We start from the raw sequence: 21250 nt of genomic DNA on the forward strand, positions 1-21250 counted from the left end.
CCACTAAAAATGATTTAGCTGACCTGTGTAAAGCATCGATATGTTGATCTTATAAAACTTTATTGCTCAGGATTCAGATGTCTCCTTTTTTGTGTGGGTGTGTTTTGCCCCAGTTTTTTTTTTTTTTTTTTTTTTACTTGCCCCAGTTAGTTTCTCAGAAACTAATGCCGCGTTCACACTGGATGACATGCAACGCCACAAAATCACATCCCTCGCCTGGCGATGGACGTGCCATCATCGCCCAGTGTGTCGCTCTGCTTTCTCTCTGAAAATTTGCCCCATTGTGTCATCAAATAGGAGGAGCTTCCATTCCGCTCCCCGTCAAGTCAACATGCTGGACCTTGATCACAAGGAGTGAGTTGCTGTGCTCAATTTGTTGTGGAAAGCTGACAAACGTCGCCAGCGGCGCCGTCCCTGGGTTCACAACATCCTCATGAGACATTCCCGATTCGGGGAGTTTCATTATTTGCTGCAGAAGCTGCGTCTGGATGACGGCCGCTTTCAGTGGTACTTCTGCCTCTCCAGGACCCAGTTTGAGGACCTCCTGTCCCATTCGCGCGCAAATGTGAACAATAAAAAAAAAAAAAACTGGCTGCTGCGGTGCTGCTGCTTGCTCTCCCCTCCAACTCTGTCATAATTGTGTTATAAACCAGTCACCATTTGTTTTATTATACATCTGTGTAGTTAATAAAATTAGCTTCATGGACGATTCGTTGGCGCGCACGTGGAAAAAAAAAACTGGCTGCTGCGGTGCTGCTGCTCGCTCTCCCCTCCAACTCTGTCATAATTGTGTTATAAACCAGTCACCATTTTTTTTATTATACATCTGTGTAGTTAATAAAATTATCTTCATGGACGATTCATTAGCGCGCACGTGGAAAAAAAAATGGCTGCTGCTGCTCGCTGTCCCCTCAAACTGTCATAATTGTGAAATAGGACAAAAGGGACATAAGTCTTGCTCACAAGTATAAATTCCAAACATCTCCACATCACTACATATCCAGTCCCTGATTGGTCATCGCGATGCGACAAGATGAAAAAGTTGAGATTTTTCAATTTGGGGAGGACGGTGACGCGATATCACGTGTTGTCCGGTGTGAACACGGCATTATCTACCGATGTCACCGTCAGTCATATGTGTCACAAGATAGATACTTTATTGATCCCAGAGGGAAATTCAAGGCATCCAGCAGCTTACACATTAGACAAGACACACACATTGCACCAGACACACAAAATAGGGTTAAGTAAAAAAAGAAAAATAGACTAATCAATAAAAGCTACTAAATAAAAATAAAATTTGTGTGCAAGTACAGCATCCAGTCTCAGAGAATATGACGGAGGAGTAAATGTAGTAGTGCAGTAGTGAGGAGGTAGCACAGATGTAAACAGTACACAATGTGAACAGTGTAGGTTTTGCAAAGTAAGCAGTGTAAACAGTGTTGGTAGTGCAAAAGAAAGCAATAAAAGGTCAAACAGATGTCACAGGATTATTTCTTACTGAGATGGGAAGAGTTGAACAGTCTGATGGCCTGAGGGACAAAAGATTTCCTGAATCTGTCCGTGTGGCAGGACTGGGACAGCAGTCTGCCACTGAATGAGCTCCTCTGCCTGATGATGGCGCTGTGCAGAGGGTGCTCAACATTGTCCATGATGGCCAGCAGTTTACTGAGGGTCCTTCTCTCTGCCACTGATGTTAGTGTCTCCAGCTCTGTTCCCAGCACTAAACCAGCTTTCCTCACCAGCCTGTCCAGTTGCCTGGCGTCCTTCCTCTTCATGCTGCTCCCCTAGCAGACCACCACAGAGAAGAGGACACTGGCTACCACAGACTGGTAGAACATTCGCAGGAGTTTATGGCAGATCCTGAAGGACCCTAACCTCCTCAGGAAGTACAGTCTGCTCTGTCCCTTCTTGTAGAGGATGTCAGTATTGGCTGACCAATCCAACCTATCGTCCATAAGTGTCGCCAGATATTTGTAAGTCTGGACCACCTCCACATCAACCCCCTCAATGGAGACTGGCTGCAGAGTGGGCCCGGACCTTCTGAAGTCCACTACCATCTCCTTTGTTTTGGCAATGTTCAGCTGCAGGTGGTTTGATTTGCACCACACAAAGTCCTGTATCAGGTCCCTGTACTCTCTTTCCTGTCCCTCTCGCACACATCCCACAGTAGCAGTGTCGTCCGAAAACTTCTGCATGTGGCACGACTCCGAGTTGTAATTGAAGTCTGATGTGTACAGAGTGAACAGAAATGGAGAGAGCACGGTTCCTTGTGGTGCTCCAGTGCTGCTGATCAGTGTCTGAGGTGCAGTTACTGAGTCTGACGTATTGTGGTCTTCCAGTTAGATAATCAGTGATCCAGGTGACCAGATGAGTGTCCACCTCCATCTCAGTAGCAGGGGCTGGATGCTGTTGAAGGCACTGGAGAAGTAAAAAAAAACATGACCCTCACAGCGCTGTTACCCCTGTCCAGATGAGAGTGGGCACTGTGAAGGAGGTAGAGGATGCTGTCCTCCACTCCCACCTTCTCCCTGTATGCAAACTGCAGTGGGTCCTCAGCATGTCTGACCTGAGGTCTGAGGACGCTCAGCAGCAGTCGCTCCATGGTCTTCATCACGTGGGATGTCAAAGCAACTAGCCTGTAGTCATTCAGCTCCTTCGGGTGTGCCTTCTTAGGAACTGGAATGACACAGGATGTCTTCCACGTGACTGGGGCCTTTCCGAGACGCAGGCTCAGATTGAAAATGTGCTGGAGGGGCTCCCCCAGTTGGTTGGCGCAGACGGTCAACCAACAGAAGACGGTCAAGTGAAAATCACGCAGAGCCAGATAAAAATCCAGATCAGAAATATACATATTGAAATTAGAGTTATGCTAATAAAGTATGTTTATTGTAAGATCCTGGGCTGTAGACACGCAGTAGTGATGTATGAGTGTTTTGAGAGTACCTTTCTAGTTTTTCTTGTTGTTATCCCCTGTAGTATTGTTTTTTTGTGTTCCATAAAGCATCACTCTCATCCTTGTCACGGGGCACACCTTCTTTATCAGCATCACAGACTTGCACACCTGCTTTTTAATAAAATAGGTGACGTCTTGAAAGCACCTCAGTGTTTTTGTACAGATTCATAGAAAAGTGCAGAGGAACTGAGAAAGAGGAAGTATTTTGTTGCTTTTTCTCTGCATATATTATAGATGAATAACGTTTGACGAGGAGAGTTGAGAATGGTATGAATTTTGTATTGTCCAGCAGGTTGACAAGTCCAAAAATCTCCAGTGTGCTCTCCCCCCAACTTCTAATCAATAATTAATCTTTTCATTTTTCCAGACTTGGCCAGGGATAGAGAGCTTGGCAGAGGACGAGAGTGGCGTCCCAGAGCTTGACGTCACCGTTTGTCATCCTCTCTGCTGGTCCCCCGCTGAACCAATCTTCATTCTCCCTTTAGAACCTCCCTCCTCTTCCCTTCTTTTCCCTGTTTGTCCCTGGCAAACATTTTGCCTCCTCTTTTCATCCCCTCTTTGCACCTGCATCGCCTTTCTTCTATCTATTCATCACTCCTCTTTGCAAACTCTTCATGGCGTCCAAACTGAGCCCCAACGTGCTGTACGTGATGGAGCCCGGCGACTCGCTGGGGTCGACGCAACCTGACTCGGAAAGAACTCATATGGTACGTACGCTTTTAGAATGACAACGGCTTCAGTGTTTTCCCACATCCTGTATGTAGTTTAGTGCTATTGATTGGCGGTGATCGCCAACGACTTCCTGAAACGATAACAGTTCTTAAACAATACATGTTTTTCTCCAATTAACGGGGTCTTTTAATCTGTATCATAACAGCGGGGCTTCAAAGTAATTTGCTTCTGCAGCTAGAAGAGCACACAGAGTGAGTGCATTCTTCTGCCAAGGCAGGGCAGTGCTGGAATTTGCAGAAAACATTGTTTTACATCTTTGTAACCTTGTTTCTTACAACACCACTTCATTTCCATCAATAACGTCTGATTGTTTAATTCACTGTCAGATACAAATTCATCACAAAAGTCAGATTTATTTTTCAGTGTTATGGAACTGAATTAACATCCTCACATTTGAGTCGCTTGCATTTTTTGTAGTCTTGCCTTTTCAGCACAGTGGGCGTGGCTTCCTTATGTTGACAGCAGTTCTGTTTTTATAAGGCCAAAGTATTAAAGAATTTTTCTTCTTTTGATAGGTGCATACATTTGGAGTTTCATGGTACTTATTTTCAAATGGCCAACAAGCCTGTGGCTGTTGTAGAAAATGCTCTTGTATGAGTACATTTACACCTGGAATGTTTAATTTCAGATTTTTGTGACCTATATCATGGAACTCCAGCATGTACTTTGGGATATGTGGTTTGTGGAAGAGAGCTGGACAGAGCAGCTGCTCCTTGTCATTTAAAGTGATGGGCACAGATATGCCTGAGCAGTTTTTAGAGACCTGAAGTATTTATTACACTATGTAACACAGTTTTTGTTCCTGGCTTCTAAGTGTTATATTTCAACTGCTTATGTCTAAAGTCTATGGAAAAATGACTACATTCAGCACCAACTTTGATTTTATTTTTTTTTACGTTCTAGAAAGTTCTAAAAGTTTCTTGAAATTTCTAGATAATTCTGAAAACTTCTAGAAAATTCTGGACAGTTCTAGCAGTTAAAGAATATTCTAGAAGACTACTCAGTAGTAGTGAAAGCTACTGGGCAAAGCTTCTGGGGAAAACCTGGTCTTGTTAGGAGAGACGGCATCCATCCCACTTTGGATGGAGCAGCTCTCATTTCTAGAAATCTGGCCAATTTTATTAAATCCTCCAAACCATGACTATCCAGGGTTGGGACCAGGAAGCAGAGTTGTAGTCTTACACACCTCTCTGCAGCTTCTCTCCCCCTGCCATCCCCTCATTACCCCATCCCCGTAGAGACGGTGCCTGCTCCCAGACCACCAGTAACCAGCAAAAATCTATTTAAGCATAAAAATTCAAAAAGAAAAAATAATATAGCACCTTCAACTGCACCACAGACTAAAACAGTTAAATGTGGTCTATTAAACATTAGGTCTCTCTCTTCTAAGTCCGTTAGTAAATGATATAATAATTGATCAACATATTGATTTATTCTGCCTTACAGAAACCTGGTTACAGCAGGATGAATATGTTAGTTTAAATGAGTCAACACCCCCGAGTCACACTAACTGCCAGAATGCTCGTAGCACGGGCCGAGGCGGAGGATTAGCAGCAATCTTCCATTCCAGCTTATTAATTAATCAAAAACCCAGACAGAGCTTTAATTCATTTGAAAGCTTGACTCTTAGTCTTGTCCATCCAAATTGGAAGTCCCAAAAACCAGTTTTATTTGTTATTATCTATCGTCCACCTGGTCGTTACTGTGAGTTTCTCTGTGAATTTTCAGACCTTTTGTCTGACTTAGTGCTTAGCTCAGATAAGATAATTATAGTGGGCGATTTTAACATCCACACAGATGCTGAGAATGACAGCCTCAACACTGCATTTAATCTATTATTAGACTCAATTGGCTTTGCTCAAAATGTAAATGAGTCCACCCACCACTTTAATCATATCTTAGATCTTGTTCTGACTTATGGTATGGAAATTGAAGACAACAGTATTCCCTGAAAACTCCCTTCTGTGTGATCATTTCTTAATAACATTTACATTTACTCTGATGGACTACCCAGCAGTGGGAAATAAGTTTCATTACACTAGAAGTCTTTCAGAAAGCGCTGTAACTAGGTTTAAGGATATGATTCCTTCTTTATGTTCTCTAATGCCATATACCAACACAGTGCAGAGTAGCTACCTAAACTCTGTAAGTCAGATAGAGTATCTCGTCAATAGTTTTACATCCTCATTGAAGACAACTTTGGATGCTGTAGCTCCTCTGAAAAAGAGAGCTTTAAATCAGAAGTGCCTGACTCCGTGGTATAACTCACAAACTCGCAGCTTAAAGCAGATAACCCGTAAGTTGGAGAGGAAATGGCTTCTCACTAATTTAGAAGATCTTCACTTAGCCTGGAAAAAGTCTGTTGCTCTATAAAAAAAGCCCTCCGTAAAGCTAGGACATCTTACTACTCATCACTAATTGAAGAAAATAAGAACAACCCCAGGTTTCTTTTCAGCACTGTAGCCAGGCTGACAGTCAGAGCTCTATTGAGCCGAGTATTCCTTTAACTTTAACTAGTAATGACTTCATGACTTTCTTTGCTAATAAAATTTTAACTGTTAGAGAAAAAATTACTCATAACCATCCCAAAGACGTATCGTTATCTTTGGCTGCTTTCAGTGATGCCGGTAATTGGTTAGACTCTTTCTCTCCGATTGTTCTGTCTGAGTTATTTTCATTAGTTACTTCATCCAAACCATCAACATGTCTATTAGACCCCATTCCTACCAGGCTGCTCAAGGAAGCCCTACCATTATTTAATGCTTCGATCTTAAATATGATCAATCTATCTTTATTAGTTGGCTATGTACCACAGGCTTTTAAGGTGGCAGTAATTAAACCATTACTTAAAAAGCCATCACTTGACCCAGCTATCTTAGCTAATTATAGGCCAATCTCCAACCTTCCTTTTCTCTCAAAAATTCTTGAAAGGGTAGTGGTAAAACAGCTAACTGATCATCTGCAGAGGAATGGTCTATTTGAAGAGTTTGTCAGGTTTTAGAATTCATCATAGTACAGAAACAGCATTAGTGAAGGTTACAAATGATCTTCTTATGGCCTCAGACAGTGGACTCATCTCTGTGCTTGTTCTGTTAGACCTCAGTGCTGCTTTTGATACTGTTGACCATAAAATTTTATTACAGAGATTAGAGCATGCCATAGGTATTAAAGGCACTGTGCCGCTGTGGTTTGAATCATATTTATCTAATAGATTACAATTTGTTCATGTAAATGGGGAATCTTCTTCACAGACTAAGGTTAATTATGGAGTTCCACAAGGTTCTGTGCTAGGACCAATTTTATTCACTTTATACATGCTTCCCTTAGGCAGTATTATTAGACGGCATTGCTTAAATTTTCATTGTTACGCAGATGATACCCAGCTTTATCTATCCATGAAGCCAGAGGACACACATCAATTAGCTAAACTGCAGGATTGTCTTACAGACATAGACATGGATGATCTCTAATTTTCTGCTTTTAAACTCAGATAAAACTGAAGTTATTGTACTTGGCCCCACAAATCTTAGAAACATGGTGTCTAACCAGATCCTTACTCTGGATGGCATTACCCTGACCTCTAGTAATACTGTGAGAAATCTTGGAGTCATTTTTGATCAGGATGTCATTCAAAGCGCATATTAAACAAATATGTAGGACTGCTTTTTTGCATTTACGCAATATCTCTAAAATTAGAAAGGTCTTGTCTCAGAGTGATGCTGAAAAACTAATTCATGCATTTATTTCCTCTAGGCTTGACTATTGTAATTCATTATTATCAGGTTGTCCTAAAAGTTCCCTGAAAAGCCTTCAGTTAATTCAAAATGCTGCAGCTAGAGTACTAATGGGGACTAGAAGGAGGGAGCATATCTCACCCATATTGGCCTCTCTTCATTGGCTTTCTGTTAATTCTAGAATAGAATTTAAAATTCTTCTTCTTACTTATAAGGTTTTGAATAATCAGGTCCCATCTTATCTTAGGGACCTCATAGTACCATATCACCCCAATAGAGCGCTTCGCTCTCAGACTGCAGGCTTACTTGTAGTTCCTAGGGTTTGTAAGAGTAGAATAGGAGGCAGAGCCCTCAGCTTTCAGGCTCCTCTCCTGTGGAACCAGCTCCCAATTCACATCAGGGAGACAGACACCCTCTCTACTTTTAAGATTAGGCTTAAAACTTTCCTTTTTGCTAAAGCTTATAGTTAGGGCTGGATCAGGTGACCCTGAACCATCCCTTAGTTATGCTGCTATAGACTTAGACTGCTGGGGGGTTCCCATGATGCACTGAGTGTTTCTTTCTCTTTTTGCTCTGTATGCACCATTCTGCATTTAATCATTAGTGATTGATCTCTGCTCCCCTCCACAGCATGTCTTTTTCCTGGTTCTCTCCCTCAGCCCCAACCAGTCCCAGCAGAGGACTGCCCCTCCCTGAGCCTGGTTCTGCTGGAGGTTTCTTCCTGTTAAAAGGGAGTTTTTCTTTCCTACAGTCGCCAAGTGCTTGCTCACAGGGGGTCGTTTTGACCGTTGGGGATTTTACGTAATTATTGTATGGCCTTGCCTTACGATATAAAGCGCCTTGGGGCAACTGTTTGTTGTGATTTGGCGCTATATAAATAAAATTGATTGAATTGATTGATAGTGAAGGCGAATCGAGAATATTCTTGAAAACAGACAGATTTCAAAATATCATTGTTCTGATCACAGAAGCAAAGTTTCTGTGGAATAACAACTATTTTCTATTTATTTAAGGCATAGCAGGTTAGGAAAACACACTGTGTACCCAGGAACAAAACAAAAATAAAAAATTGTTACATAGTGTTATATTTGGTTCTACTTGTATTTGCGTGCGTTCAGTATTTTGGGAGTACTTTTAAACAGTCATCAGGCAAATCTGTTATTGTGCATCCCTTTTTTCTGTCTCTGATCAAAAAGTTAGCTTAGTTTATTGACGTGACCCTTTAAAATAACATGATTCTTGGATTTTAAGATGGATCTCAGAAATGTCTTCCTGTGTTTAAGCAGGAAATTAAACCACATTGAAGATGTCTATCAAAACAACTTAACAGGTGTTTTCTTGTATTCTACTGAATTGCCATGTGGTTTAATTAGCTTTTTCCCCCCCTGATATTTTACAAAGTAGATGATTAATCGGAAAAATGAACAGATTACGTATTCATCAAAGGTTCCATACATTATATAAATGCTAAGTGGACCTGAATTTTTGATGCTGGTTGGCTTGAAACTGTCATCGTGTCCTTGTATTTTTTTCCAGGCTGGAGAAGCTGGAGAAGAGTCCTCAGACAGCGATGGAGAACAAGAAGAGACCTCACATAAGTTGATCCGCAAAGTCTCAACCTCAGGGCAGATAAGGGCCAAGGTAGGAGACAAAAAATTGTCTGAAGTTTTCTTTTATCTATGAAACTGGGTTTTCTGTGGCCAGATCATCTAGAAGTTGAGTTTAGTTTGAATTCAAGGTGAAGGAAGCTGGGAGACATCCAAAGCTGCTGTTTGTATGCCATTGTACAAAGTAGATGGAGTTTTTTTTGTTTTTTTTAACACTGTGTCCTTGACTTTTCAGAACTCGATGAATACTCATAGCAAGAAGGCACAAGACTGAGGTGGAACTGTATTTTTAGCTTTGTGGAAGTGTTCTTACAATCCTGTTCAGAATTATTGACATGCCAGAATTTTAAGAATAGAAATGTTCAGAATTAAATGCAAATAAGTCCCTTTTTTAAAATTTGGAATTTTAATAAAATGTCCAAAGTTGTTTAACAAAAAAGAATCTACTGAAAGAAAAAAAAAAAATTATATATATATATATATATATATATATATATATATATAATATGCCTGATATGTTATCAGTATATTTTAATTTCTTTTTTTATTATATACAGTAAATCACTTTCACAGCCAAGATTTATTCAGTGACTTGGAAGTGTTTATATATCCATCCTGTGTATTGTCTTAAAAAAAAAAAAAAAAAGACTGTATAAGCCATGATTTACTTTAAATTTATCAGTGTACCATCAACTGTCAAGTGCACTTTTTTGCCCTATGCCAGCTGTTTATGTCACTTTATTCATTTTTGTGAAAATTATATTTTACCAAACTGATGAATTTGCATTTATTTCTGAAAATGTTTTAAACTCTTGTCCATGAAAATGTAAATAGTCCTTTCGGCTGCTCCCTTGTTTGCACTCGCGGTCACCACTGCAGATCAGGGGTGGAGCTGCATGTTGAATTGGCACAGGTTTATACCAGATGCCCTTCATGACATAACTCCACATTACATGGAGAGAAGTTGCAGGGGTGGGTTTTGAACCAGGAGCCTTCTGCATGAAAATGTAACGTGGATTAAAAACTTGCACTGCATGACCCCTTTTAGTGAGCAAGACTATTTTCATTTTTTGCACCATGAAAGCTAAAATCTTGGATTAAAAAAAAACTTAATTCATCAACTCATTAAAAACTTGTGGCTGTTAACAGTTCTGATCAGGGTTGTACTTCAGTTAAGAAAACCAGAAATGTATGTTTATTATTGTTCAGGGTAATTTTTAGAATGATTCCTTTAAGAGCTGATGGTAAAATTTTACATCATGCCAAAGAAGGGAGGTGAGCTCATGTTGATGGGCTCAGTGTCATTACGGTTCTTAAATGCTATAGAATTCCTGGCATGACGATTGAAGGTTGCAGTTGACTTGATGGGTTTTCCTCTGATTTCTCACCTCGCTGGTGTGTTTGTCCAATTTAAAGTCTGTGCCATCCGTGCAAGGGTGTAGGTTTGGTCTCAGCTTTGGTAGGGACAATACCACCCCCCCCGGCCCCCCTGCCCACCACCACCACCACCCCCTAACCCACTCATACCATTAGACGCACAAGTACAGCATTATACATAACATATGACGACATAATGCTGAATAATTTAACACTTTATTTACAGTATTAAGCGTGTAGGCAAACAAACAAATAGCTTAAATAACAAAATTGCACCCAAAATCACGAATCTATTCGATAGGCCTACACCTGAGAGAACAAGACAACAAAAAAATACTTGTGGAGCTAACAAAAAAAAAAAAACGTTTTTGCAACCAAGATGTATAATTTATTCTCTTCATCAATAATGCAGTTGTAGGTATCTGGCAACCTAATTAAAAAAAAAAAAAGAAGGGATTTCCAATGATATATATGGTGTATTACGGTAAACGAAGCCTGTGATGTCATAACGCAGAGGAAAAACATGGAAGTTTCACACTAATGCGCCGCTGATTCTCATTACCGTAAGTTCTCATGTAAGCCCTCACTCTGAAAAATTTGACACTGACAGCAAGCCAAGAACCCGTGCTTTCCAACAGCATGCTATATGTTGCATATATTACGATAAAGTGTGTTCAGTGACTTTTGAAACGAGGCAAAAGTATGAAAAAGAGCGCAAAAGTGACAAAAAAGTACAGAGACAGACAGCAAACATAAATGTAGTAATTTCTGAGGAAAAGGCAGGATGTTAGTGTCATTTGTGAAGGTGTGTGTGGGTGTGCAATTTATTTTAAGTGTGGCGCACAGCATTGTTCGCAAGCCCTCCACCCCGCCCTTCTTGTTTTTCTGCACCGGAACAGTGTTGCCAGATATGAAATATGAAACTATCGTACCAAAACCTCAAAATTATCGTATTTTGGGAGAAATGATCGTACACAAACAAAACGCATACAACGTAGCTATTTTAGCGTTTTTTTTTTTTTTTAATTTCCAAAGAATTTTATGTCACATTTTTAAACAGTAATTATAGTAATGGGGAAACTAGAACGCACTTCTAGAAAGATTTTTTTTTTTTTTCTGTGAAGGGACACAAACGTGTTAATTACCAGACTAGAAAGAGTCGAATTCAACCTCGAGGTGGCTGTCGTCATCCGATGCCATGGCCACTTGTGCAGATTTTGTTGAACACAGAAAAAATGTTGACACCTCTATAAGGAACTTGAACTTTTTTTATTTTTCTTGTATATCTCTTTGCTCTTGTGTTTTGTTCGTTTGTTGTTGCATTTGTTGAAATAAAGTTTAAAAAAAAAAAATGTTGTTTGGGGAATCTTCCTGTCACGGCACAGATTGGATGGGAACTCATTACTTTGTATGGAGAGGGGGCGGGCTTTCAAATGACGTTGTCCCGGGCGGCCAAAGCTGTGTGTGTTGTGTCTTTGATGCCGCCTGAGTGCAACGCCTGCAAAATGATTCTTGGGTGTCAGAGAGAGATGCGTGTTTGGGCAACCAACTGAAATTATCGTACATATTGGATTTTTTCCCATTATTGATCGTACATCGTACAGAGGGCAAAACTATCGTACAAATACGATAATTATCGTACATCTGGCAACACTGCACCGGAGCCACCCATCCTCTGCGCTCCGGGACCTCCCACTTTACAAATTAAGCACTGCCTGCCACGAGATGCGCTTTGTTTACGGCCATGTGAGAAGAACGTGAGCCAATGAAATTGCAACATGGGTAACCCTGTCACTCTGGCACGTCGAAAACACAAAACGTGACGACTAAAATTATAGTATCGAGTTCGCAAAAAAAAATAGTGAATGATTTTGTTATATAAACAAAAATGCTAAATATTGGTACGGTCTATTTTGCCATCCCAAAATAATGGTTGTGACTTGTCCCTATGGTCCATATGCAAACCTACGCCCCTGCATCCGTGGGGAAATATTGTTTTTAACATGGCAGAGGTGTTCTGGGTTTTGAGTCATTTATTGTGGCGTTAAAGCTGAATATGAACCGATGCCCTGCGCTGAGGCCGCGGAAGTGACTTCTGTTGTGAAAGCAGAGCAGCCGAGAACTGTGAGAGTTGAACTTATTTCTTGAGGGTTACACTGCACGTGCTCATTCCCCCGGCAGGTTGTTTTGCGTGCTTTTGTTTTGTTGTTCTGACTTCCTGAGGTTTTGGCCGTTCTGAACCTCTTACCCAAATGACAACATGAAACGTACCTCTGTTATTAAAGGCTGTAATTCATGTTATCTGTCTTTTGGTCTCCTATCTTTTGAAGTGCGCTAAACCTTTCAAGCAGCTGTCGCTAAGCTGTGTGGAATTGCCCGGTTGCACTTTGTTGTTGATGATCTAGTCTGTCAGACTGGCTCAGCTAACAGCTTCCTCTCCTGTTGGACGTTAGATCACAGCCGACTGGTCTCTGCACCGTGTTTGCCGTAACATATTGATGTTTTAAAATCACCCTCTTCCTGGCAAATGCTCGCATGCAGATCCACTCACGCAGCTTTCTCATTAGTTATTGATGAATGCATGATGAGGAAGTACAGTGTTTGCAATGAGAAAATTCAGGTTTGTAACTGTCCAGTTTTTTATCTGCGCTGGTGTTCAAAAGCAGTTCAGCGTTGAAGTCGTACTTTACCTCTGCTGACGATTACGGTACCTGTAAATCATGTTCAGATCAATAGGTGATATGGGATACCTGGTAACCGCTGTCATCTTGGAGATAACATCCTATAAGGCTGTTCCTCCCCCCCCACCCCCCCCCCACCTGGAGCTGAAATGGTATTGAATATCAGTCTGACATTGACGGGCTACTTTCCCCCACCACCATCACCGTGCTGTAGTTGAGTGATGCGTGTGGCTGTGTAAGGCCTTGAGAGCATGTGAACGGGTTGCCATGGTTTCACTGGCTTGAGTGAAGAAATTTAAGATTGATGGCCAGGAGTGAACACACGGACTGAATAAAAGTGAGAGTGAAATGGCTATTTTTCTCCATTTTATTGAGTATGTTTTATCAAAGCAGTTAGTGATGATTGATGCAAGCTGAAGACACCTAAAGGAATGCTGAGATGGTGTTTCTGTTCAGTGTGTGTGTGTGTGTGTGTGTGTGTGTGTTTACGTGCGCTGATTAGATAGCTGTGCATACCTACAGTCATGTGACTTAGATTAAGCTGATCATCGCCTACAGGATTACGGTTCAGTGATAACAATGGCCTGAACGGATTAGTGCATTTGTTGTGTGCGTGCTTGTGTACATGTGGATGAGCATGTGTTTATTTTGTCGTTGTCAGCCAGTTCAATACAATATGTGTGCATGTGTGATTATATCGTTTGTGGTTTTCAGTGTGTTAGGCCTTGAAATAAAAAAATGCATTTACCAGTTAATACCCACGCCCTGAGGAAGCAGTACCGTCAGAACCATTACAACCATTTTAAGTCAAACACCAAACTCGCAGACAAGAAGATTACACACCAACAAAATCTATTCTGCTGTGAAACCACTATTACATGGTCTTTTTTTTTTTTTTTTTTTTAAGAACATGTCGCATGTGTTTTAACGTTCCAGTTAGCAACACAACATCAAAGTACTCATGATTCTAAGTCTCTCTCAGTGGGGGGCATTGTTCCGCTAATCCGATAACCAATAATTATTAACGCTAATGTTTTTGCTAGCAGATTAGCTTTTCAGATAACTTTTAAAACAATCATCGGACCAATTATCATCTGATAAATTTAGTTCCGATAACTTTCAGTCCGATTACATTTTTTTTTTTTCTGGTAAAGTGAGCAAAGTTTGATGGCCAAAAACATTTGTAAACCCTAAAAAGAAACATTTTGATCCCTGTCGTGTAGATTAGTGGTTTTTGGCGGACTAGCTCTTGCTTGCTGATGACATCATTAAGCACAAAATGTGATTGGCTGGTCAATGCAGGGAGCATTGTGGGTAGTGTAGTTCAGCTTCACTTTGGACATTAGTGTTATTGCCTGCTCGACACAAAAACAAAACTAACATTTTATTTCTTTGTGGCACGGGATAATTTAATCGCCAAGACTCAGTGGGAGAGAGGAGCTCTCACAACGCAGCTGCAAGGACTTCGGAAGATTCAGACGGCTTTCGGTGGCTTTTCAGTCGTGTGACTATCCGAGAAATTGTGGTCGAGGTGAACATGTCACAACATGTCCTGTGAGGGTTCAACACGGTGGCGCTTTTGCTGCGCCATCAGCTTCGTGCCGATGAAGTTTGCTGCAACTGTTTTCATGGCCAAATCTTCTGTCACAGTGGAATGTGCCGAAAAAGTGCTGATGTCCACCTCTTCCACATTTTCTCGGATAGTCACACGACGGTCCCACATTACCACACCGTTCACTTTGGAAATGATGCGGTCATTTCAGCACGTTGATGGCCGCCTGGAGCGCGGCGCGCTCTCCACCGTTGTGCGGCCGTCTTTAAACCGGTTGTACCGCTTCTTAATCTGTGTGATGCCCATAGCATCGCCACCGAAAGCCATCTGAATAATCCAAACGGTTTCCACCTGGCTGTCGCCCAGTTTCTGGCAAAATTTGATGCATTCGCGCTGCTCCAGTCGTTCCGCCATTTTCCTTGCAAAGAAAATCTGATGAGACTCCACACAAGCAAATGACACAACCAACAGGCGTGAAAAAAAATCACGCATGCGCACGAAGGTTCAAGGTTGGCTCATGCAAGCACACATGATTCAAATCCATCAGGTTTTTGAAAAAATAAAAAGGTCCGATACTTTTCTAACAGACCTCGTATTTCGGTTGTTTAAGCCGCAGGGTTCAAAGTGTGTTTAAAAAAAGCAGAAGCTTTTAGCTTGTGACAGTGTATATAATACCGAGATAAACTGTGACTTCTAATACTGTGTTTTACTGCTTTTGAAAAATGACAGTGTTTGGGTTTTTTTTTTAATTCATTTATTTTTCATGTGTTCTTTGTGTTAGGGATCCTTGAATTTACCCAGCAGCCCCTGCAGCACTTAAAGTGAAACTGGTTTATCAGAAGCCGACAGTGTAATCTAATGTGGTCGCGTCTGACTCAATACTAATAGTTATCGGTTTTCTATAATAAAGATACATTTTTTTTTTTTAGCAGTTTCATCAGTTTAGCGTCATCGAAGATAACTTAAGTTATCTTATTAATGGTTATCAAAGCTAACTTTTTGGTTAGCTGTGCCCACCACTGGTCTCTCTGTGCACATGCACTCATAATTAATGGTTTCTGATGTTTTTGTTTTTTTTTCCTCTCCCAAAGCGAGGCAACAGGTGCATTTCCGGAAAACGTCTCACTCGGCATTTCTCTGCATGTGACGTAGTTAAAAGCAAAACAAACATCCCAGACAGACAAACGGAGCAAAACGAATGCAGTTCTGTCTGATAACGAAGTTTCAGAGCTTTTCTTTGAAAGCAGTGGCTCATATTTACAGAGGACACGACACACTTCACCCTGAAACTCTTAACTTTGTCAGAGTCTGTCAAATTTTGGGATTTGAAGTGTCGTGATGCTGCTGTTTGTGTCACAGCGACTGGTTTACTGCTGCTGGGATTATGGACATGTCTGGACACACAGATGTCTCGTATTGGAAAAACGCAGAAGATGCTATTTTCAGGAGCTAATGGACTATCTAAAGGGCCACACAATCCTGACAGAATCTGAGTTAAAGGCAGAGCTGCGATAGGACATGCACGCGCACGATCAGACCGGGAGAGCAAGTGGACCTGGACATTATTCTCTGCCTGAGTGGAACTTGAAAATGATCCCTGGCTGTCGATCCGAGTGAGGATGAGTGGACCGTTCTGGCGATCGCGCACGTGACGTGTGCGTGAGGGCTTCTTTTTGTTGTGGACTATCAGCTGTTTTTTGCCACTTAATGGATGTGGAATGTCACCGTGATGACTCAGATATACGAGGTCTGTCAATAAAGTAACGGTCCTTTTTATTTTTTTCAAAAACTATATGGATTTCATTCATATGTTTTTACGTCAGACATGCTTGAACCCTCGTGCGCATGCGTGAGTTTTTCCACGCCTGTCGGTGACGTCATTCGCCTGTGAGCACTCCTTGTGGGAGGAGTCGTCCAGCCCCTCGTCGGAATTCCTTTGTCTGAGAAATTGCTGAGAGACTGGCGCGTTGGTTGATCAAAATTTTTTCTAAACCTGTGAGACAAAAAACAAAACAAAAGTTGAGTACGACAGATCTTGTTAAATGTAGCTTTAGACCTGACACAGTTTTGAAGCTATATTGACTGTACTGTATGTTTTCCCAAGAAAGATCATCTTAATTTCTGTCACGTTTTCACCTTATCAAACTATGTGAAATGATAATTGCATTCTAGATGTGATTAGCTCAGGCTTGCTTTGTTGTTCTAATGGGACAGATAAATAGCTACTTCTGAGGTGGGTTGGACTGATGGAATGCTCGGCTGTTTCACAGTCTAGACCCGTGGTAGTTCTGCACTGTGGTGGACGTGGTGACATTCAGATTTTAGGTCAGCGCTGACTAGTCTGGCCTTGCTTGGTCCCCTGCCTATGACCGTGCTCATTAGCTCAACTCTCTTGTTGATGCACTTATTAAGGTGGTGCTAATTCTTATCAGCCGTGACATGACATCCTGACACCATTTGATTCATTTGGTCCATCACTTGAGTCCGCAAGTAATTTTACACATTCCCCTCAGGTAGCCATGTCATTTTCATTTCAACTGGGACATTTTATTCCTCACTGGAATTAAATATCTTGAGGTTTCAGGAAGGATGGGGTCAAGCACATTAGTCTCTGCAAACACTCGTATTTAAAACCTGAAAATTCAGCATCTTGTATTCATACTCAGGATTAGGGATACGAGGTCTGTTAGGAAAGTATCCGACCTTATTATTTTTTTCAAAAACCATATGGATTTGAATCACGTGTGATTACATCAGACATGCTTGAACCCTCGTGGGCATGCAAGAGTTTTTTCACGCCTGTCGGTTACGTCATTCGCCTGTGGGCAGTCTTTGAGTGAGTGGCCCACCCTCTTGTCGATTTTTTTTTTTTTTTTTTCTCATTGTTTAGGAATGGCTCAGACTGCTGCTTTGTTTGATCAAAATTTTTTCAAAACTGTAAGGCACAACTGAGTGGACACCATTCGATAAATTCAGCTGGTTTTCGGTAAAAATTTTAACGGCTGAGAGATTTTGGTCTGGTAGTGTCGCTTTAAGGACAGCCCACGGCGCCTGACGGCGATCTGTGCTTCGAGGCGGCAGCGTCTCGCCGTTTCAAGTTGAAAACGTCCACATTTCAGGCTCTGTTGACCCAGTAAGTCGTCAGAGAACAGAGAACTTTCAGAAGAAGTCGGCATGAGGAGTTTATTCGGACATTCCATTGTTAACGGACATTTTGTAATGAAAGAACGTGCGGGCAGAGTCGCATGTCGGGCCGGACCCGACCGCTGGGGGTCGCGACAGGAAAAACACCTCCGTTGGAAACCTTAATGGGCAAGTTGGAACATGCCCAAGCTGTTAAACAATTTCTCAGTTACTCACTTGTTGAAAGCCATCAAAAGCCGCCTGAATTTTACAAATGGTTTTCAACACGGAGGTGTTTTTCCTGTCGCGGTGCACACAGATTCGCCGAGTTGTCATGGAAACGACTCGGCGAATTTGCGCGCACGTCTTTCATTTAAAAAATGTCCTTAAACAGTGGAATGTCCGCATAAAGTCCTCATGCCGACCTCTTCTGAATCTTCTCTGTTCTCTCACGACGTCCTGGGTGAATTAAGCCTTAAATCAGGATGTTTTCAGGTCGAAACAGGCCGACGACGGCGCCTGGAAGCGCTGCGCGACGTCCCGCTCCGTGGGAATTCCTTACAGTGACAGAAACACCCCATAATCTCTCATCAGCCGTTAAACTTTTCACCGAAAACCAGCTAAATTTCTCGCATAGTGTCCACTCGGATATTCCTCACAGGTCCAGAAAAAATTTTGATAAAGCAACGCGCGCTGTCTCGAGCAGCATGTGAAACAAAGGAATTCAGCCGAGAGGGCGGGACCACATCTCACTCAAGGCCTGCCCACAGGGAAATGACGTCACCGACGCGTGAAAAAACTCACGCATGCGCACGAGGGTTCAAGCATGATTGGTGTAATCGCACGTCATTCAAATCCATATAGTTAAAAAAAAATGTCGGTTTCTTATCTAATAGAACTCGTACATCGCGTATTGTGGTAGTTGTATGTTCAGGCCTGTGTCTACTTGTGATAGTTGTATCGTATTGTGGGGCTAGTGTAGCATTCTACCTCTAATTTTTATGCAGTTTTTATGGAGGGTTTCCCTTTTTGTGAGGTTTCTTGGCACTCAGACATATAAATGTTCCTCCACTCTTTTTTTTTCCCCTCTGTAATGGAATCTTTACAGTTATGTACTTAAAATAAATATTGCAGAAATGCTGTTGTCATACTGTAAGCTCATCCTGCCACCTATATGTGCCGTGCAGGTGGGTTCTGTGTCAGAATACAGTTTGTGTTGCTGCAGTTTTTCAGTAATCAAACTCAGTGTGACACTGGGGATTTGATTATTGGCTCACTCTGTAAAATCCAGCTTGTAGTATCAAATGATCAGATTGGATTTGGAGATGTTCGGAGCACGATTGATGTTTTGATGTACTGTCTTTGCTTCTGCTAAAGGTGTTCACATACTGCTGCAGTGAAATATACAATGGCACAGTCAGTGCACACTTCAGGTTATCGGGAAAATGTGCGCCGGTTCTGAGAGGCATTCTGTGCAACGGATGGGGCTCAGTTCATGCCAGAATGCTGAAAACTGACATCATGCTGCTCTGCTTTACTGAAACATCTCATGATATGCAAATATCAAGCAAATTTGCAAAGTGCATTTCTGTGTCAAGAGTGTGTTGACTTTTCTTGGTGCACTATTTGTTGCAGATGTTACACCTCACAGAAATGGAAACCTTGATTTATTCAGGCATAAACTATAGCTTATAGGGCAAACATAACTCCGTCAGTAATAGTGGGTTAACCTCAAACAGAATATTTGGTGGATATGGGTCTTGATTGTGGCAAATGACAAAACAACCCAATCTTGGGGCACATTGCACCATCAATCCTCAGCAAACAGGTAAAACATACACTCAACAAAAATATAAACGCAACACTTTTGGTTTTGCTCCCATTTTGTATGAGATGAACTCAAAGATCTAAAACTTTTTCCACATACACAATATCACCATTTCCCTCAAATATTGTTCACAAACCAGTCTAAATCTGTGATAGTGAGCACTTCTCCTTTGCTGAGATAATCCATCCCACCTCACAGGTGTGCCATATCAAGATGCTGATTAGACACCATGATTAGTGCACAGGTGTGCCTTAGACTGCCCACAATAAAAGGCCACTCTGAAAGGTGCAGTTTTGTTTTACTGGGGGGGATGCCAGTCAGTATCTGGTGTGACCACCATTTGCCTCATGCAGTGCAACACATCTCCTTCGCATAGAGTTGATCAGGTTGTCAATTGTGGCCTGTGGAATGTTGGTCCACTCCTCTTCAATGGCTGTGCGAAGTTGCTGGATATTGGCAGGAACTGGTACATGCTGTCGTATATGCCGGTTCAGAGCATCCCAAACATGCTCAATGGGTGACATGTCCGGTGAGTATGCCGGCCATGCAAGAACTGGGACATTTTCAGCTTCCAAGAATTGTGTACAGGTCCTTGCAACATGGGGCTGTGCATTATCCTGCTGCAACATGAGGTGATGTTCTTGGATGTATGGCACAACAATGGGCCTCAGGATCTCGTCACGGTATCTCTGTGCATTCAAAATGCCATTAGTAAAATGCACCTGTGTTCTTCGTCCATAACAGACGCCTGCCCATCCCATAACCCCACCGCCACCATGAGCCACTCGATCCACAACATTGACATCAGAAAACCGCTCACCCACATGACGCCACACACGCTGTCTGCCATCTGCCCTGGACAGTGTGAACCGGGATTCATCTGTGAAGAGAACACCTCTCCAACGTGCCAGACGCCAGCGAATGTGAGCATTTGCCCACTGAAGTCGGTTACGACGACGAACTGGAGTCAGGTCGAGACCCCGATGAGGACGACGAGCATGCAGATGAGCTTCCCTGAGACGGTTTCTGACAGTTTGTGCAGAAATTCTTTGGTTATGCAAACCGATTGTTTCAGCAGCTGTCCGAGTGGCTGGTCTCATGATCTTGGAGGTGAACATGCTGGATGTGGAGGTCCTGGGCTGGTGTGGTTACACGTGGTCTGCGGTTGTGAAGCTGGTTGGATGTTCTGCCAAATTCTCTGAAATGCCTTTGGAGATGGCTTATGGTAGAGAAATGAACATTCAATACACGAGCAACAGCTCTGGTTGACATTCCTGCTGTCAGCATGCCAATTGCACGCTCCCTCAAATCTTGCGACATCTGTGGCATTGTGCTGTGTGTTAAAACTGCACCTTTCAGAGTGGCCTTTTATTGTGGACAGTCTAAGGAACACCTGTGCACTAATCATGGTGTCTAATCAGCATCTTGATATGGCACACCTGTGAGGTGGGATGGATTATCTCAGCAAAGGAGAAGTGCTCACTATCACAGATTTAGACTGGTTTGTGAACAATATTTGAGGGAAATGGTGATATTGTGTATCTGGAAAAAGTTTTAGATCTTTGAGTTCATCTCATGCAAAATAGGAGCAAAACCTAAAGTGCTGCGTTTATATTTTTGTTGAGTGTAGATAAAGGATAAGTGTGCTCAGGGGAAGAGT

At 42.0% G+C, this 21250-nt stretch overlaps 1 protein-coding gene across 1 annotated transcript in view; it reads left to right on the forward strand.

Moving 5' to 3' along the window:
- si:dkey-172j4.3 (diacylglycerol kinase delta) overlaps positions 1 to 21250 on the forward strand; it is a 129415-nt gene that overhangs the window by 1060 nt on the left and 107105 nt on the right. The window contains exons 2-3 of the mRNA XM_034164290.1: positions 3324 to 3663; positions 8959 to 9063. Coding sequence (XP_034020181.1) covers positions 3571 to 3663; positions 8959 to 9063 — 198 coding nt within the window. The 5' untranslated portion in view covers positions 3324 to 3570. The remainder of the gene's footprint in view (positions 1 to 3323; positions 3664 to 8958; positions 9064 to 21250) is intronic.

This window comes from Thalassophryne amazonica, chromosome 23 (assembly GCF_902500255.1).
Source record: "Thalassophryne amazonica chromosome 23, fThaAma1.1, whole genome shotgun sequence".
Taxonomy (NCBI): Eukaryota; Metazoa; Chordata; class Actinopteri; order Batrachoidiformes; family Batrachoididae; genus Thalassophryne; species Thalassophryne amazonica.